Source organism: Colossoma macropomum, unplaced genomic scaffold (assembly GCF_904425465.1).
Source record: "Colossoma macropomum unplaced genomic scaffold, Colossoma_macropomum, whole genome shotgun sequence".
NCBI lineage: Eukaryota > Metazoa > Chordata > Actinopteri > Characiformes > Serrasalmidae > Colossoma > Colossoma macropomum.
In genome coordinates, this window is record NW_023494792.1 from 38,311,303 (window position 1) to 38,331,245 (window position 19,943).

Consider the following 19,943-nt stretch of genomic DNA (forward strand, 5'->3'; position numbering starts at 1 on the left):
TTGCTATAGAAATGCCATAAACCAAGGAAACTTCAGATAGTGTAGTATTTGAATGAATATATTACTATTTTAATCAATAAGAAATCCATAACCATATGGTAAAAAGTTGATTAACAAAAGTGTATTAATCCTCTCACTAAGGATAGGCCTGGTTATGTGTAAGTTAGGGGATTTTTGCATTGGAGAATCCCTGAAGTTCAGAAGCATCTAGAAGCCAGTGTACTTTGTTGTAAGGGCAAGCTGACCCCCAAAGAGTGAGGTAAGCTGATAAGGAACCAGTCACAATCAGTTTTGGAGCCAGTTTAATAAGGCAAGAGCTAATTAGTAGCCTTGAAAGGATGGGGGCAGCTTGGGATAGCTGAGCATGGAAAGTTTTTAAAAAAATCAAGGACAGGTGCGGTTGGAAATAAGGGTTTCCAACCAAAGTGTAGAATAGGAAATAATGGGAACCAAAATGATATGGGAAAAGGTGAGAGGGAGGGGGCGATTACTTCATCACCCCCAAACAGGGTATAAAAAAGGATGTTTCTGTAATGTATTTTGCATTTGGCTGTCCGGGAGCCATCTTGCCACCTGAAGCTCATTAAAAGAAGAGGGCCTTTTCCTTCCTTCCAAAAGAACTGAATGGCTGAAGTCTTTTGTTCAACTTTCTTTTATTTTTGACTGAACTTTATTTTATTTTACGTTTATGACGAGAACAAGTGATTAGATTAATTGAAGAACTGAAACATAGTTATAGAACAGATAAGTGTTTGATTATCCATATGTTGGGGCTCTGAGCGAGCGGGAATCGCACTTAGTCCGACAATAGCAACAAATAGCTAGCTGATACTTTTCCATACCTGAAGTGACAAGATAATAAAAAGCTTCAGGAAGTTGCAGGAGGGCCCAGTCTCTGGCCCAACACATTTTTTTTTATTGTGGGCCAAAAAACTTTCATTAGCTTATCACATATTGTTAATGAATGTACTATCCTGCCTGTTCTAGTACTCACACTGTAGGCCTACTAGGTCTACCTGTATGAATTCAATGCAATAAACATACATTTTACTTGACATCTGCTTCTTCATGATTGATGTTTGATTCTGTGCTGATCTGAATTTAACCAATCAGGCCACTCTCTGCAAGCAGGGACAACACAGGAAGAGGAACAAAACAACTATAAGTTGTAAGGGCAAGCTGGCCCAACTGGCCCAACTAGTGGCAAGTGTTTGAGGTTTGACGGGCCAACTACTAGGCATGAACCTCACCGAACCAGCCACCAGCGCCAGCATCTCCACTGTGATGGCTGCACCATCCACGCCAGTGTTCCTCATAAGCAAACCCGATAAGTTCGGTGGAGAACCCGATAAATGTAGAGGGTTCCTCCTCCAGTGTTCAGTGTATTTTGATAATTCTACTGCTAGCTCCGATCAAGCGAAAATCGCTTTTATAGTCTTGCGATTAGCCGGTAAAGCACTAGAATGGGCTACAGCTAGCTGGACTCAGATACACCACCTTTCATATGCACAATTTCTAATGGATTTCAAGACGGCGTTTGATCATCCCTACGAAGGGAAAGTCAGCAGGGAATTATTGGTGAACTTGTGCCAGGGAAACTGCTCGGTAGTTGATTATTCCTTAGAATTCCGAACCTTAGCAGCAGTGGCTGGAACGAGGCAGCACTCTTAGTGATGTTTTGCCAGGGACTTCACGCAGACATATGAAGTGAATTGTATAGTAGAGAACCCTGTTTTCCTCAAGGCTAGAATTTATCCCCTCACGCAAGAGGAACAGAAGGCTCTTGATGTTTACATTCAAGAAGCACTCAGCCAAGGTTTCATCCGACCATCCACATCGCCCATAGCCTCGAGTTTTTTCTTTATTAAGAAAAAAGACAGGGGCCTTCGTCCTTGTATAGATTATAGGGCCCTTAATCAGATTTCCAATCCTACCCTTACCCACTTCCCCTAGTCCCTGTGGCCCTAGAACAACTCCAAGGAGTGTGTCATTTCACGAAATTAGATTTACGCAGCATCTATAATCTCATCAGAGTAAAAGAGGGAGATGAGTGGAAGACAGAAAAAAACAGAAAGTTGATGCAGTTATGCAATGGCCAGTTCCTAAGACAGTAAAAGACGTACAAAGTTTTTGGGCTTTGCAAATTTCTACTGCAGGTTTATCCGTAATTTTAGTACCATTGCAGCACCCCTTACATCTTTGTTAAAGGGAAACCCTAAAAGAATTAACTGGAATCCGCAGGCCAATAGGGCCTTTCAGAACCTCAAGGAGGCATTCACCTCTGCTCCCATTCTGAAGCACCCCGACCCACAACAACCATTTGTGGTGGAGGTGGATGCCTCGGAGACTGGTGTCGGAGCAATTTTGTCACAAAGAACTGGATCCCCTCCAAAATTGCATCCAATAGCTTTCTATTCCCATAAGTTATCACCTGCTGAGAAAAACTACGGGATAGGAGATAGAGAGCTACTGGCTGTAAAATTAGCTCTGGAAGAATGGAGGCACTGGCTAGAAGGGGCTAACCACAAGAATTAATTACTGACCACAAGAATCTTGAATACCTATGTAGTGCTAAAAGATTAAATGCACAACAAGCCCGGTGGTCTCTGTTCTTTTCCCAGTTTCGATTCAGTATCACATATAGACCTGGCTCCCGTAACACAAAAGCTGAAGCTCTGTCTCGCCTCCATCAGGGAGAATCCAACCCCTCAGAAATCGCCCAACCAGAATGTATTCTGCCTCCTGAAGTGATCATCTCATCTATTTGATGGGAGATCGACAAAGAAATTGAACGAGCCACTAGCACATTAGAGATCCCTACTCAGTGCCCCCCTGAAAAATTGTATGTTCCAGTAGGCTTTCGCACACAACTTATCACATGGGCACATTCATCTCTAACGTCGGGTCATGCGGGAGAGACACGAACTCACAAACTCCTAGCACAAAGGTATTGGTGAGAATCTATGAGTAAAGATATACATTCCTTGGTTTCTTCATGTTCCATTTGTTCCCAGTGTAAAACGCCTAAGGCGCTCCCTGCTGGTAAACTCCATTACCCGTACCACTCCGACCCTGGTCCCACATAGCAATTGATTTTATAACTGACTTGCCCGAATCTCTAGGATTCACCACCATTCTGACAGCGGTGAATCGGTTTTCACGAGGAGTGCGATTTGTCCCATTCTCCACACTCCCTAGTGCATTTCAGACAGCCGGGGCTTTGTTCCAACAAGTATTTCGTTACTTCGGCATCCCCGAAGACATCGTATCTGACAGAGGACCCCAATTCACGTCACAAGTATGGGCAGCCTTTTTTGAACATTTAGGGGTTTCTGTCAGCCTGACTTCCAGGTATCACCCACAAGCAAACGGACAATGCGAAAGAGTGAACCAAGAACTGGGGAAATTTCTAAGGCTGTTCTCTCATGACAACCCATCAGACTGGGCTAGGTATTTGGTGTGGGCAGAAATGGCACAGAACTCACTAACCAGTCCTGTTACAGGCATGACACCATTCCAGTGTTTCTTAGGATACCAGCCACCAATAGCCCTGTGGACAGGAGTACAGATGGACGTCCCCGTGGTTGATGACTGAATGAATAGGAGCGAGCAAGTATGGGAGCAGACTCATCAGCGAATCGAAACCGTACTACAGAAGAACAAGGAACAAGCAGACCGTCATCGAGGACCAACCCCAGTGTATCAACCAGGGGAGAGAGTCTTGCTGTCCACGAAGGACTTCCGACATCCAGAGGGAAGTTGCAAGAAATTACTGCCCAAATATATTGGGCCTTTTAGAGTAGTAAAACGTATCAATGATGTTACCTATAGATTAGACTTACCCCCTCGCTTTAGAGTTTCGAGATCGTTTCATGTGTCTCTACTAAAACCTGCCATTACAGGGCCCTTGGACGAGGGTTTCCCCGACGTCACGCCACTCCCACCGGAGGTGATAGATGGGGCACCTGTCTATGCTGTCCGTAGGCTGCTGGACTCCAGGAGACATGGGGGACAGCTGCAATACCTGGTGGACTGGGAGGAGTATGGACCGGAAGAACAATGCTGGGTGTCCGCTAAGGACATATTAGACCCGGCTCTCTTAGCGGGCTTTCACAGTCGCTACCCGCAGAAACCCGCTCCTCGTCCCAGAGGTCGTCCACGGAAGCAGCTGTCCTGCTCCCTGCCTACTCGCCTGGGGTCGTCTCAGCCAGAGGGCTCCTCGGTCCAGCGCCTCGGCAGTTCTGGTTCCGCCCCTGTTCGGAGATCCGGTGGGGTGCGTGGTGGTCGTCCTGGCAGATCTCGGTCCAAGACCCGCCCGGACTCTTTGGGGGTGGGTACAGTCACGCCTCGGGCAGATTCCCAGAAGGACATGGGAAATCACGTGGATGAGCAACTTTTCTCGGACTCGGAGTCCAGAGCGGACTCCATTGCCCATAATCCCTTGGGTGATCACATGACTCATGACAATCGTTCACGCACCTGTCAGCGTTCTCAATCACCCGAGTATTAACTATGAACACCTGTGTTTTGAAGTCATATGACTCTTTTAGAGTATACCAGCCCGGGCTTTAGTTAGGGTCTTTGCGAGGTATTGCTTCTTCTGAACGTACTGAGCGTTTTTCTGATCTGTCTGTGTGTGCTTGTTATGACCCACGTTTGTTATACTGACCTTGACTTTTCCCTACTCCTTTTGTACCTCTGCTGATTGTGTTTTGGATTTGTGTTTTGACCTTTTTGCCTGCCTTTTGACAACGATTTCGACTTTCCCCTTGGTTTTTGTCTGCCCTGTGTTATGATCACTTCGGTGATCTTCTGCTGCCTTTTGGTTAAGACCCACGCTTGTTTTTCGACCACGCTTTTGTCACCTGATAATAAACCCTGTGTGCATTTTTGATCCGCGAGCGTCTGAATTCTGTTGCTACATCACAGATTGTACCAAACACAGAAGTTAATGTATTTCAAAAGTGTTGAGTAAACAGTTGTATGTCCATTGATAACATTTATCTTCTGAGCCACAAAATATTTAAGCAATGACTCTGTAATTTTAAAATGTAATGAGTAAAGAAACGTGTATGTTCTACAAACATTTGAATTTAGATTTTACAAGCTTTAAAAAATCAAGTAAACTGACTGTCCTTATAGTTTCGAGTTCTCCTAATGTATGCCCATTTAGAATATACCATCAAAAAGCATCACATGGTGTAAAGCTTTGCTTTTATTCTTGTCCAGTGTAATATTGCTGGAAGATATGTGTAGACTGTATAAAAGGGCTTTGAGCCCTGTCAATAATAACATACTCAGGATTTGCTCTGTGTTTTGAGAAGGTGATTTTGCTGATCATATCACTTCAAGGAAAATGATTTAAGGAGAGGGGTTTTGATGGCACAGTTTGTCTAGACTGTATAGCTGCTACTAACATATGTATTAAACCTGGAATAAAAAACATTATTTTATAAACACAGTGCATTTGTTATTCTTGGAGAAAAAAAATAAGGTTGTTATAATGATATTGATTATTTTTAAACAATCTTTTTCCTCAAACAACTGATTATGTGTATTATTTTTTTATTATGATATCTTTTATTTACAAACATTCTAAGCTGGTCAACAGCTTTCAGAGGTGGAATTTGCACTCATTTACTTCAATTACATGCGTTAATGAGTGAATTGATGTCATTTATATAAGATCTTTATTTAATTTCAATATTTTTGACTATTTAAAATTTTCAAATAAAAAAGCAATCTTTAATTACTGTTTAAAAAACAAACGGAAAGAAGTAAAAACAACTAATTCAAGTACACTGTATTGCACTGTAGAAGAATATAATTAGAACTGGGACCATTTCATTTTTCACGCACTAATTTCAGTTCACAACTACTTCATTTTCTTATCAGTTAAGGGAGTGCCAGTGTTGATTTACTCGAGATGAGTAAGACTTGATAAGGTTGGCAGCCCGCTGACTGTATGCCACTGCTGGTCCACCCTCGAACCAGATTGTTCTGCATACAAAATGCATGGCTAGGCCCAATATTAAATGATTTATGGTGACACTGTGCAAGACTGGTTATAGCTGTGTAACTGGCTTTATTTAGTCATTAAAATGATTTGCTACACTAATTTACAAAGCATAATGAAAGAAAGAAATGAAGGAAAAAATAAGTAAATCAGACTGCAAGGGGAACATGAGCAATGAACAGTGGTATTTTGTTTAACACTCAACCACTAGTGGGGCAGAAAACACTGAGCAAACCCATGGGCCACCAGCTTTGACATCCACAGGCCAACAGTAGCCCACTATCCTCTTGCTATCTGGAGAATTAGATTCAACCATTATGACTTCATGAATTATTCATTATACATTACATATTTTAAAGACAACAAAGTGACTTAATATAAATTAATATAAATATTTGGTCTTTGTGCTGTATGACAACTACAGAACAGTGAAGACAGGAAAGCAGAGACATACGTCATTCTTCTGCGTGCAGGTTTGCAAAACGGTAGGCGCTATTCATCCATCTGCTGCTTTTTACTATTTTCCTTGCATACAAACACTCAAGAGGCAAAGAACAGTGCTTTTTGGATCCACACCAACCCTTCCCCCCCTTTCCCACTGTCACGAAACTTGAAAAGGGAAGAGATGCAATAAGTAAGACACAACCCCACATGTGGCGCTGAGTTATTGGCTAAGTGAAGCGGTTTGCACTTAGTGATGCCATGAACGTTGTTATGAAGTCCTATAACTGGTTTGTTAAACGTTTTATGCTGGTCTGTGTTTAGGAATGCATTTTTCTATATACAAATATGTAACCACTTTCAAACTGTTTGCTCTAATTGCCCAAGCCATTCATTCTGGACTCGCTCGGGAGCGGATATATATCCAATCTAGAATCACATAAGAAAGGCTACGTTCACATTAGCAGGCTTAGAAGTTGGCTAAGAAAATCCGCAGTAGTAAATCATTAAAATAACAATGTCAGTTAAAAGCAGATTTGCATATTTTTATTAATCTTTGAAGAGACTAATCACAAATAGCTTTATCTACCACTATTTACGTTTGGATTTTCGGGTTAAGTACCACCTTTCCAAACCCTGGTGTAGGTGGTATTTAGCAAAACTTAGGATGGAGATTTTTGCTAAATCTGGCAACCCTGTGAGGAGGTCCAGCTTCCACTCGCTGTCGCTTTCTGGAAAAGCGAAACAGCTCGCGCTCCCTCTAAGGCGAGTCACGTTCGCTTCCCGAGAGTCTCTGAGAGGCCCTGAAACCTTCACTGTCTCCTCTGAAAGATTTGACCAGATTGGACCAGATTTTCTCACCAGCTAGAAAAACGTAGATTCATCGGTGTGATTGCAGTTTAGTGGTGAAATGAAAGAAGACAACTAATTACAACCAGAACCTTTACTAGACTGAACTTTCTCATTATTGTATTTATCAGAGATGAAGCCACAACGCACCCGCTTATCACTGTGTTTCCTTCTGCGGCAAGCTGCACTGTTAGGGGCCGTCGCACAATTGCAGGAAGAAATGTTTAGCGTCGACGTTTCAACATTCTATACCCATTGTCACATGCTCAAATTAAAGACACACAGAAACATTCATATGGCACGCATGAATAATTTCAGCAATTATCGTGATATTATTTACGCAGTTTTTTATACATTAGATACAGAATACCCTATTCTTCTCAGCATTTAATTTTAAAATAACGTATTGATGTGCATTTAAGTGGCTGACCTCATGGGGTCAAACCATCTTAGAAAAACACATTTGAATGTTTTCTTCTTTTAAATTTTAAAATGTATTTTATATGCAAAATTGATAGAATGAAGCTATTATATTAAACTTTTTATTAAGGCTATTTTTGGTAAATAGTAAATTAATGTACTGGATAATGATTTTATTAGTCCAGTTAATCTATTAAACTCTCTCATTATTAGACCTAATAATGTGAAACCCACTTGGAAAATACAGATATTTGTTCTTTACATACTACAAGGCTTATTTTGGTAAATACTAAAGTAATTTATTTGATAATAATTTCAATAGTCTAAATTAATATACTCAACATCATTTGAATAGTCGGAGAGTTTAACAGATTAATTGGACTATTAAATCTTTATAAAATAAATTACTATTTACCAAAATAAGCCATGTAGTATGTAAGAATAAATATCTGTATTTTTATAAGTTGGTTTCACATCATTAGGTCTAATAGTGAGAGTGTTTAATAGATCAATTGGACTATTAAAATCATTATCAAATAAATTAGTTTACTATTAACCAAAATTAGCCTTGTTGTATATGAGGAATAAATATCTGTATTTTCCAAGTGGGTTTCACATTATTAGGTCTAATAATGAGAGAGTTGAATAGATTAACTGGACTAATAAAATCATTATCCAGTACATTAATTTACTATTTACCAAAAATAGCCTTAATAAAAAGTTTAATATAATAGCTTCATTCTATCAATTTTGCATATAAAATACATTTTAAAATTAAAAAGAAGAAAACATTCAAATGTGTTTTTCTAAGATGGTTTGACCCCATGAGGTCAGCCACTTAAATGCACATCAATACGTTATTTTAAAATTAAATGCTGAGAAGAATAGGGTATTCTGTATCTAATGTATAAAAAACTGCGTAAATAATATCACGATAATTGCTGAAATTATTCATGCGTGCCATATGAATGTTTCTGTGTGTCTTTAATTTGAGCATGTGACAATGGGTTTAGAACGTTGAAACGTCGACGCTAAACATTTCTTCCTGCAATTGTGCGACGGCCCCTAACAGTGCAGCTTGCCGCAGAAGGAAACACAGTGATAAGCGGGTGCGTTGTGGCTTCATCTCTGATAAATACAATAATGAGAAAGTTCAGTCTAGTAAAGGTTCTGGTTGTAATTTGTTGTCTTCTTTCATTTCACCACCAAACTGCAATCACACCGATGAATCTACGTTTTTCTAGCTGGTGAGAAAAAGCGTAAGTCCGAATCTCACACGAATGTCCAATATTAAACTAACTTTACCGCAAACGTGAGTTAACGTAGATTTAGAAGAATTTATACTTTCGTACTGAGTATTTTCAGACTCACCTTTAGCCACATGTAGGAATCTACATTTTACTCAGTTCCATTTTTCCGTTAACGTTTAGTCATGTATGTAGTGTGTAACTCATTTTGTGTTTCGTTTCAGTCCTGTTGGTGTGTCAACTGGACTGACTGACTTTTTGCTCATCTTTAGCATCAATATTCAGCATTCTTTTCATACCTTTACTAATCGAGTTAATCATTTTATTCAGTACTTTTACTGTGGGTGTTGTGAAAGTCGTGCGTTGTGTACTTGGTCTAAACTACACAGAGACGGAGACACAGAGGCGACACAGTCATGCAAACAGCAGCTCTGGTTAATCGGCTTTTATGCGCCCATGATGGCCGAATGGATCTTGAGGACTTCTATGGTCAGCTGTCTGGACTGTCTTTACGTGATGAAGTAGAAAAAGTACTCAAAGACACGGATATGTTTCTGACCACTGGTGACGGAAACAAAGTGGTGGTTGCCAAGACCAAGCTGAGACTTTGTAGAGTCAGAGAATGTCAAGGCTGCAGCAACCTTCACCTGTGTAAAATGTACCTGTTTGGACTGTGTCCATACGACAGAGAGAGGTAAGATCATGTGTGTAAGACCTGATTTGTTATTTGTTATCTGATTTTTTATTCTCATTTTATTCTCATACAGTGCTGTCTGGCTAGCTTTCTTATCATTTTCACCTGTAGCGATTTAATTTCACTTGATTCAAATACACAATTCCCGGATAAAACATTTTACATCAACACAGGTTTGTCTTTCAGTTTACTTTCAGCGATAGTTGTATTCATATACTATTTTATTATGCTTAAATGATGGACATATTTAGTTATGTACAGAGCAAAAACAACGCATCATTTTTTTGTGATTTTAATAAAGTAACACCCCATTCTATAGGCTTTGGCTACACTGCTGCACCTATTCCAGGCCATATGATATTTGACTGCTTAATTTCCTAAAACAGACTGAAGTCTTTGCCCAGGTTTCAGTTCAAAATTCAAAACAATTTATTCATTCATGCAGCCACTGTATTCTCAGTCACAGTGTTCCACAACTCTGTTTCGAATCTCTTTTCTCCTGCACAGACGAGGGTGCCATTTCTGCCATGACCTTGGTTCAGAGCATAACATAAGTGTGCTGCGCCAACACAACCTGCTGGAGCTGGACCGCACTGAGCTGTGCGTTATACTGCTTCAAAATGACAACACCTTGTTGCCTCCAGTAAGACTCTGAAATAGTATAATCTGTCTCTGTGAAACAGCTGCACTTTATTAATATTTTCTCTGGGGCTCAGTCAGACCATGCAGTGGTTTGGAGGTTGGAGGTTGGAGGTAGACAAGCTATTCGTTTTAAAGCTGACAGTGACATATGTGGACCTGTGAGTAAACACTGAATAGCATTAAAATGATACTTAACCATGTGTACACGAATTTGCATGACCTTTAAAATTGTTGCAATGCAGCAATTTTTTTTTTGTGAGTGTGATTATTGCACATTGTTGAATTTTTTTTATGAGCAAGAGTGTGTGTGCAGACTTTGTTTACATTTTGAGGCATGAAAAGGCTTTTGCATTGATAGTCAAATAAGACAGTGGTTAATGAGTAGCTGGTTGCGTGATGCACTTAAATGACCTGTGCATGTGACATTGACCACCCACGGTTTTATTAGTATCTGCAAAAATATCACAGACAACACACTGATAATAAGCCGCTTTTTAGTCTGCAGCATTGCCAGGATTCAGTCTCCTAACAATAGGACAGTAGTGTAGACAGTTGTGTCACTGGGGAACCCAACACGACACATTCAACTATAACTTTTTAAATTTTATAAACTGGCTGAACTTGTGACTTTGAACAAAAACCCCATCATGATTTAAAAAAAAAAGCGTAAAATGTATCCAGGTCTAAACTTAAGCATGAGAGCAATATTGTAGTGTCAGCACAGAAGAACCAGACAGCAGACTGAAGAATTCTAGGGATCAATTTTTTTTAGTAATGCTCTCACTTGTTCCTGCAAGATCTTCTCCCTCCCCTGCAGCAAATCTGCACCGTTTGTCCCATTCCTGCCTTAATGTAAAATGTTTTGGCCCATTCCTGGGTGCAGTCCTGTACAATTGGTTTCCATCTGTGTTGGTCAAGGTTGAAAATGACTACCATAGGTCAGATTTGACTTTAGCAATGTCTTAGCTTGTATTTAGAACTAGTTTAAAGCTTCCATTTAGGCTGAGTTTATTACTTTTCGTTATTTTGCTGTTAGATATTATTTATATATGCCAATTAAGTGGTAGTTATCATTTTATTAATTCATTTATTCGTGGGATTTCTGTACACATACGTGTTGTCCCCCTCCCGCCTTCAGTGAGCTGGTTAACCGCTCGCTCCCTCACATGACACTGAAAATTAGCCCCAAGATATTGTGGTGGGTCCTGTGCCCACTGGACTCTTGCAGAAATGCAGATCTCTAGCTCCAACCCCAGTGCTACAATATTTATATTATTTATGACTGATTTTACACGGTGTATTTGAGTTTTAAGTTAAAATGAGTAACAATTGAGAACTAACAATCATAAAAAACAGCCACTCATTAACTAAGACTACTGTAATATGAAGTAAAATATACAAATATAAATAAAATGATATTGATTGATATTATTGGTTATCTGAATAGCTCCCTAAAATCTGTATCAGTATTAGCCACAAAAAATTCACATTGGGTCCATGTTTTTACCCTAGAACGTTAGACAAAATCTTTTTGCGGATGCTCAAGAATGATGTATGCTTCATAGTCCCTCTTTTCCCTCAAGCTCACTTCTTTGACTACTTTTATTCCTTAACTTTTCTCCAGCCCCTGCTGCATTACTGAATGCTTGTATTGACAAAATCTGTTCACAGGTGTGTTTTACATATAACAAAGGCAGTGGTGAATATGGGAACTGTCCCGATAAAGAGGCCTGTAGAAGACTCCACATCTGTCAGAGCTACATCAGAGGAAACTGTGATGACAGCAGTAAATGCAGCCGATCCCATGACTTCTATGAACCTCATCCAATGAAAAACTTACAGAGCCAAGGCGTGCCCAGTCAGCTGATGGGGTCAATGCTGCCAGCCTACAGGAACAGGCTTGCAATCTGGGATGCTAATAGTCACAGAGTTAGCACCAGTACCACTTCAACTGCAGCAGGTATTACGTACCCACTTCTTTTTTCAGAATTGTTGCCAATTTTGTCCCTCTTAGCTCTACAGTTATCTTGAAACTTGGCCACTGTGCCATGTATCCTAATGTTCCAAAGGATTTTGGAAGCAAAACAGCCGTGACACATCCAGCACCATACTTCACAGAGAGGCTAAAAAGTTTATAGAATCCATTTGAAGTCACATAGTATTTTGCTGATTTCAAGCAGTTTTTTGTGGCTTAATAAGAGGACAGAGTTTCTTCAGACAAGCCTCCAAATAGTTTGCTAGCATGGATGTAGCCTAATATTATAAATGTAAAACACTTTAGGCTTAATGGGTTGAACTTGCACTTAAAATGCTTATGCTTGATTTAAAGTCTGGTTTAAACGTGGTTTAAACTGCCTTGAAGCCTACAAACTATTCCATCAAGAGTCAGCTGCACTATCAATCATATAAATCAGAGCTACTATTCAGTACTCCTATTTCTAACTCAAAATGCAAAACGCTTTTTAAATACATTATTACATTTTATTTATTTAGAATTTATATTTATTTATTTTTATTGTTATTGTTCTGCAGAGAAATCTGAGATATGCTTGTTCCACATCAAACATTACTGCAAACGAGGGAGTAAGATCACATTTCTTTTCAGTGCCTAAACAACACATATATAATATACAACATGTGACCAGTTATACCACAGTCATAAAGTCATTGTGTTTTTTTACAGATAGGTGTCAAAGGGTGCATTTCTATCTGCCGTATAAGTGGGAAATTAGTGATGGACACAGCTGGAAAATTCTGCCAGACAATCAAGAGATAGAACAAGCATTTTGTGATCCTGCTAAGGCATACAGGTATGTATTCTAAAGTTGATACATCTTGCTAGAAGAAGTGCTCACGTACAGTGTGTCTGGAAAAAAGTATTCATAAATTATTCCATGTACCATGAGTATAGTACACTGTAAAAAAATTATGGCAACAAGTGACACGTAATATAGTTGAATAGATTTTACTTACCTAAACTTTGATTCAAATGCATTAAATAAGTGAACTAAATTTAAGCAAAAAAATTAAGTAAATGTTAATAAAAGCAACAGTTAAAATGTGTTGTATTTAGTAATAGTATACCACATTATGAGTTAATGTAGCCCACAAATATTGAGTAAAAAAAAAAATGAATTTAACAAGGAAAATTTAGTAATATCTACCAAGTGTCTGAGCAAAATTGCTTTATATTTACTCAATATCTGGGTAAAATGTATTTACATTTACTAAATATCTGGCGAAAACTGGTTTATATTTACTACACTTACTACACAATTTACTACAGCTGTGGTTGCCAGATCTTCACAGTAAAAATATATAGTGGAAAAGTATAAGACATTACAGTATGCTTTTTTGCCGACCGTAAATTTCTCTGTTGAGAACTATTGTTTGTTTATGGTTAATTACTGTGAAAAAAAACATATATTGTAAACCTGTATACAGTAAATTATTTTGAAGACAGCAGATATACTATTAACATAATTACAGTCCATCAGTGATAAACACAGTACAACCGTATGACACATTACAAATTAGTATTTTATTGTAAAGTTCAACTTTACAGTAAATTACCAGCAACTGTGGTTGCCAGAATTTCATTGCAAAAAAATACAGTACAACCCATAATGGATTACAATTAGTTAGCATAGATTTAACAGTCAACAACTGCTTATCGTAAATTACAAAGGAAACAACAAATAACACCCATTACAATCCAAGGTACAGACTATATTGATGAACTTCAAGAAACTTTTCTTGCATGATTCAATAAAATGTCCAGGATACTCACAATGCTATGTTGAGATGATGAAAAAACAGCAAGTGTCCATATATATAACGGATAATCCACAGTGCAATGAATAAAGATCATGAAAAGAATTAGCCACTTGCCCTGGCTGATCAAGAATAATGAGTCACCAAGTCCAGACTTGACCGCAGAAGGTGCTCAACATAGGATAGAGTCTCACACATGATGTTGGATGATTACTGGAACTTAAAGTGTGTACTGCCACCAGTTCTGCATGAGAACTCACATATTGTCCATCAGTTGTTCACTAGGGACCTGCACGACCCTCTCTGTAGCCAGAAAACAAAAACAAGGTAAAAGTTAGATCAATGCTTTGCTTGAGCATGATGCATACACAAAGATAAACGCAGGGCCTTGTGTTTTTAAACTGAGCTCCAAAGTAGTAAATATATGAGAAACCAGCATTCAGCAATGCAGTTCTGCAGGTCACTTTTATAACTCATAGAGTTTGGGAGTGAAAAGTAAACAAGGACACATTTCAACACTACGACGTCATCAGTATTTGTTTCACCTCTGTCGACTAGTAGCCTAAATGCGCAGATGCCTGCAGTCAATCAGACACCTTAGCAGCAACTTAGAAACACCCCAGCAGCCAATTGTTACATCCTACACCATGAAACAGCTTAGTACCACCTAATACATCTTAGCAACCACATAGTTCACCTTATCAAGCATAACAGCCCGGCAGCCACCTTATGCACCTACACTGTAAAAAATTAGTTTGCACAAGAAAAAAATCTAATATAAATTTCCCCTGGCTTCATCTTGTTTGGCCAACTCCTGTAAAAATGACTGGTTTTACTGACTGATATCTGTCAGCACTAAAATATTTAGCTGAGCTAACAAGAACATTTGTTGTACTAAGTACAACTAGTCTCAAGCAAAGAGGAGAAGAAGTACAACACAGGTGAACACAGCTCATCAATCACTGCCACTGTCCTAAGAAAGTAATATATGCATTATCATATATTAAGACACTACATACTGCATCATGTCTTGAAAAGTTAACAATTCTTAAAGCTCATGTGTTCACAGGTAAGCATAAATGAACTGATTACACCAGAAATCCTTTAGAAACAATTGCATTAACTGCCTAAGCAAAATATATACAACTTAAACTACAACGTTGTTAACAAAAAATAGAAATTAAATTACATCACTATGCTGGATTATATGTATATACTTACTGGCCATTTTATTAGGTAATTCTGCCTTGTATTTACTTACTTTTCTATTGAATCAGGTCTATTTAATATATATGTGCACTTTGTAGTTCTGCAATTGCAAATTGTAGCAGATTTTTTTTCTCTGCACTTTTTTAGCCTCCTTTCACATCATTCATCAATGATCAGGACCCGTCCAGACCACCACAAAGCAGGTACTATTGGTTAATTCTCAGCACTGCAGTGACACTGACATAGTAAGTGTGGTACTAGTGTATCAGATACAGCAATGCTTTAATCACCTCAGTGTCACTACTGGACCGAGAATAGTCCACTGATGAAGGACTAGAGGATGACCAACACAAACTGTGCAGCAGCAGATGAGTTATTGTCTCTGACTTTACATCTACAAGGTGGACTGACAAGGTAGGAGTGTCTAATAGAGTGGACAGTGAGTGGACACAGTGTTAAAAACTCCAGCAGCACTGCTGTGTCTGATCCACTCGTACCAGCACAACACACACTAACACACCAACACCACGTCAGTGTTACTGCATTGCTGAGAATGTTTCATGAATAATATCTGCTCTGTGGTGGCCCTGTAAAAAGGGAAAGGGGGGGGGGCACTGTATACAAAGAAACAGATGAACTCCAGTCTGTAAGTCAGGAGTACTGTAAAAATAGCCAGTGAGCATATATGTAGAGTATGTTTGGGAGAGAGAATGAACATCTGAATCCTACCTGTTAAAAATACTCTTGACAGATGTGGAGGTCTCTGGTCAATTTCTTTGTCATTTGCAGTTTGTGAAGATGGATTCCTCATGACTGAAATAAGTGAGCAAAATTAGTAATAAATACTCACCATACAAAACATAAGGATAAAGAATCTTGAACAAACAGTAAACATTATCAAAAATAAATCTACAAAGTAACAAGAAAAACAAAGGTATTTGCAAAGCAATACAAGAAAGAGCAGGTTACTGTGAACAACATTGTACTGTCTTTTACAATAGCACACAATCTTTAAAGTTCTATTGTTTTCATACAACAGTTTTGCAAAGTAAAGAAAAAAGCAAAGCAGATGAGTCAAATACATGTTAAAATACATAATATTGACAATGTCTTGCGCTAAAAGACATAATAAAAAAATATTCAGCGTAATATTACAAAGAGCAATACCATAAAGATACTATAAATTAAAGTACCTGGGACAATTCCTTATCAGTTGAGAACCAGAAGCAGCCGTGGATAGCTGTAAAAGATAAAACATTTGGTAAAAGTTTAAAAGACTAGCTTCAACAACTGAAACAGATACAGGCACATTTATGTTGGCTAACTGCATTTGTATAAGCATTCAAGCCTCTCAAATCTAGTAAACATGCTGCTTTTATAGCTTAGTGATATTTTTCTGGCTTTTTCTGGAGTTGGTAATTGGCAAGAAGCAGGGTACACAGCTTCTTAGTTGTTGTGTAAGACAGGTGTTGGTAATTTGAGTAAAAGCAGAAATACTCTTGGTTAAAATTACTTGTGAAAAGGTATTCAGTCAACATCTGTACTTGAGTCAGAAAACATTTAAAAACGTCACAAAACTGTTTTTTTTTCCCAAAGGTTATTACAGTCAGTCAACAGTCAGTCATGAGAAACACAGACATACTAATATTACTAATAAGACTACTATTAAGTTTAAAACACGTACTTCAATTAAAGACACACATATTCATCTTAGACGATTACAAATGTAGAAAAATGAGCGTAAACAAACCAGGAACATGCCAGAGATAAGAGAGGTAAATAAAAGCTGCTTTCATAGCTACCTGAGAGATGCTGGTGGTAGATGTAGGAAACGAGTAGGTAACTGCAAGAAGAAAAGATATGGTTAAGCCTGAAAATAGGGACATAAGGAGAAGAAAGAACAGATTTCACAAACTTTAGTGTGATATAGTTAGGATTGTTAGCATGTAAAATCACTGGGCAGCTAGTTACCAAATCGCAGCTCAGTTGACCTTATTAAACAAATGCTTTACCTGTACCGGTCACTCATCTCTCCCTTAGATTTCTGTTTTTATCCTGCAAACTCGTGTGAGAAAAGCACTGAATAGCAGATCACAGACCATAGTAAGCTAGGTAAGCTAGCTAGTTTCTTTTCTGTCTCCCTTTCAGATTTGAGCCCATTATGGTCAGCACAGGTTAGCTGGAGTGAACTGGTCGTCCAGCAGAGCTATTAACTTAGCCTAAGCTCGCGCATATATAGCTAAGCTAACCTAGCTAGGTTATTTAGCTAGCTAGCAACTCTAACAAGTGTACACACTAATCAATTCGACACCGTCTCACTTTAAAATTGTAATTTAGCTAAAAAGGTACCTCTCATATTTTGTGAGAGCAGTCATCTAAAAGAGGTGACTCACTAGCGAACTAGTTAGCTAACGTTAGCTAGGTTAGCTGACTTTACTGTTAGCAAGTGACGCTTATTTTCGTTTTGACATATAAAGAGTTCAACATTCACAAATTACAGAATTAGGTTTGAATAAATATTCAATTGAAAAGCTGCTGGTACGCCAAATAAACCAATACTTTATTCACCAAACGCATTTTGAATCCTTTCGAAGTTTCCAGAAGCGGCTCTAGGCGCGCAGTTGTCGCCTCCGCGGTGAAACGTTGGTGACGGCTCGGAGCTCAGTACGGGTGTAATCTGCTCTCCTCAATACGGGTGTAATCTTCCAGTATGTCTTTTGCCGACACATCAGAGAGCCTCGCCTCTATCCGTACCTCAACAGCAAAATCTGTAATTTAAGTCCAGGCCATGCTTCTCTGCTAATCAAAACTAAAAATGCATTCGCTAGCTGCTAGCTTAAATATGACTTACGGCACAGGAAATGTGACATGTTTGATGAGCTGCAGTAACTTAAAAGAATGGGCAACTGCCACAGGAACATACTTGGAAATTGTTTGTTTCCTAGCAGTAATTAAAAAGGTCTTACCTTTGGGAAGTTGGAGGACTGCAACCCCTGAAACGTGCAGTCACGGGTGTCCATGAGGCATAAAATGCGTTGGGCAGAAGTGTGAGGTGATTAAAACCAAACACCTCCCAATGAGTAAAATCTATCGATTTTCTGCATCGTTGTTGTTCCTGATAAAACACGAGTAAATTCTACTCAATGTATCACAGCTAATTTTATTTAACCAAAACTGCGTAAAATGCAATTAATAAAACATTAAAATTTATTGGATTCAACTCAGTTTTATTTCTAACTGAACATAGTCTTGTTTATTATGTAGAGGTTACTATTAGTTATTTAGTAAATATTAATTAACCCGTCCCACTTTTTACAGTGTATAATACGCTATAGATTAGTGTTTTAGTGCAGTCCTTATGGACCCATTACCACTCCATTTTGCTGTATCATAGCTCCCAGCACAATCACACTCTTAAAAAGATGGTTCTTGAAGGGACTTTGGCAGAAGCCATCTGCCCATTTCAATACAGTGAAGGGTGTTATGGTGCGTTCCATTCGAACTGGGAAGTCAGAAATTCCGAGTTCAAAATCCAAAATGACTGAACTATACATCAACATACTAAAAGCTGTAATATTACGTTGTTTATTAACACTTCTGTTACCATGTGTGTTTGTGTCTAACTATATCAGTCATACATACAGTACTGTCCAACTTTTATTGGTGGACATGTTGCTACAGTGTTTGGATTTGCAAAATACTGTATAATGCATAGTTATCAACTGGTATTGCTAACATTGGCTAATGGCTAACAGTTAACCTGCTTGGTGAAGAAATTGTAGGTTTTACCCAATGTTTTACTGGAACACGATCAACTCGGGTGTGACGTCATTCCCAGCTCCGACATCCGACTTCCGAGATAAATGGAACGCACAGACAGTTAAGGAATCCACTGAACACAAATGTTGACTTCGGGAGCAGAACTTGCTCAGATATCAAAACCTTTCAAATCCTGAAAATAATGGTGTACAAAGCTGTTTAAAAGCCATAGCAATAAAATGCTTTAAAATGCTTCACAACCTCACTTTAATTTGCTAGCTTGCCAGTTAGCATGCTAAAGGCTACACAGCTAACAGCAACAAAACGATAGGCACAACACCACAGTTCTAAAGCAAAGCTTGCAGCCAGACAAATCAATTATTCACAAAATGTATGTACTTTATGTTCAGGCATCTCAAAAAATGATTTTTGCATTCCAAAGTTTGCATGGTTAACCGATTACCTCACTGAGGCTAACCTAGCTGAGGGTGAGTGTGTGCAGTTGAAAAATAGGCTCCTCACTGCCTGTAGGTGACACAAATCCAAGCTCATGTCAAAAAAAGTATTGAAACTGGGTACATAGCTGTACAGAAACATTATCCTGATTTCTTGTAAAAGAATTTCTTTTTCCCCTGTTCATTTTCCAGTGATGGCAGTGTACCAGTATACTTTGACACTATGACTCAAGGTTTTGCAGAGGTTCGCCGTCTGTCCACTGTTTCTTCAGTGCTGAATCCCAACTTCATCTTCACCACCACATGGGTCTGGTACTGGGAGGATGAGAATGGAAACTGGATCCAGTATGGATCTTCAGTAAGTGACACTCTATAGGACAAGAAGCTGTACTAATTTGAAATAGTTGAAGAATAAAGGCCAACTTGTGTTGGGATAC

At 38.7% G+C, this 19,943-nt stretch overlaps 1 protein-coding gene across 1 annotated transcript in view; it reads left to right on the forward strand.

The window, feature by feature from the left end:
• Positions 1-19,943, forward strand: part of LOC118811191 — a 35,696-nt gene that overhangs the window by 10,239 nt on the left and 5,514 nt on the right. The window contains exons 13-24 of the mRNA XM_036575355.1: positions 2,157-2,350; positions 3,123-3,351; positions 3,604-4,503; positions 7,103-7,274; positions 8,740-8,835; positions 8,971-8,985; positions 9,363-9,667; positions 10,175-10,310; positions 11,981-12,269; positions 12,842-12,892; positions 12,993-13,119; positions 19,699-19,864. Of these exons, the coding sequence (XP_036431248.1) occupies positions 2,157-2,350; positions 3,123-3,351; positions 3,604-4,503; positions 7,103-7,274; positions 8,740-8,835; positions 8,971-8,985; positions 9,363-9,667; positions 10,175-10,310; positions 11,981-12,269; positions 12,842-12,892; positions 12,993-13,119; positions 19,699-19,864 (2,680 nt within the window). The remainder of the gene's footprint in view (positions 1-2,156; positions 2,351-3,122; positions 3,352-3,603; positions 4,504-7,102; positions 7,275-8,739; positions 8,836-8,970; positions 8,986-9,362; positions 9,668-10,174; positions 10,311-11,980; positions 12,270-12,841; positions 12,893-12,992; positions 13,120-19,698; positions 19,865-19,943) is intronic.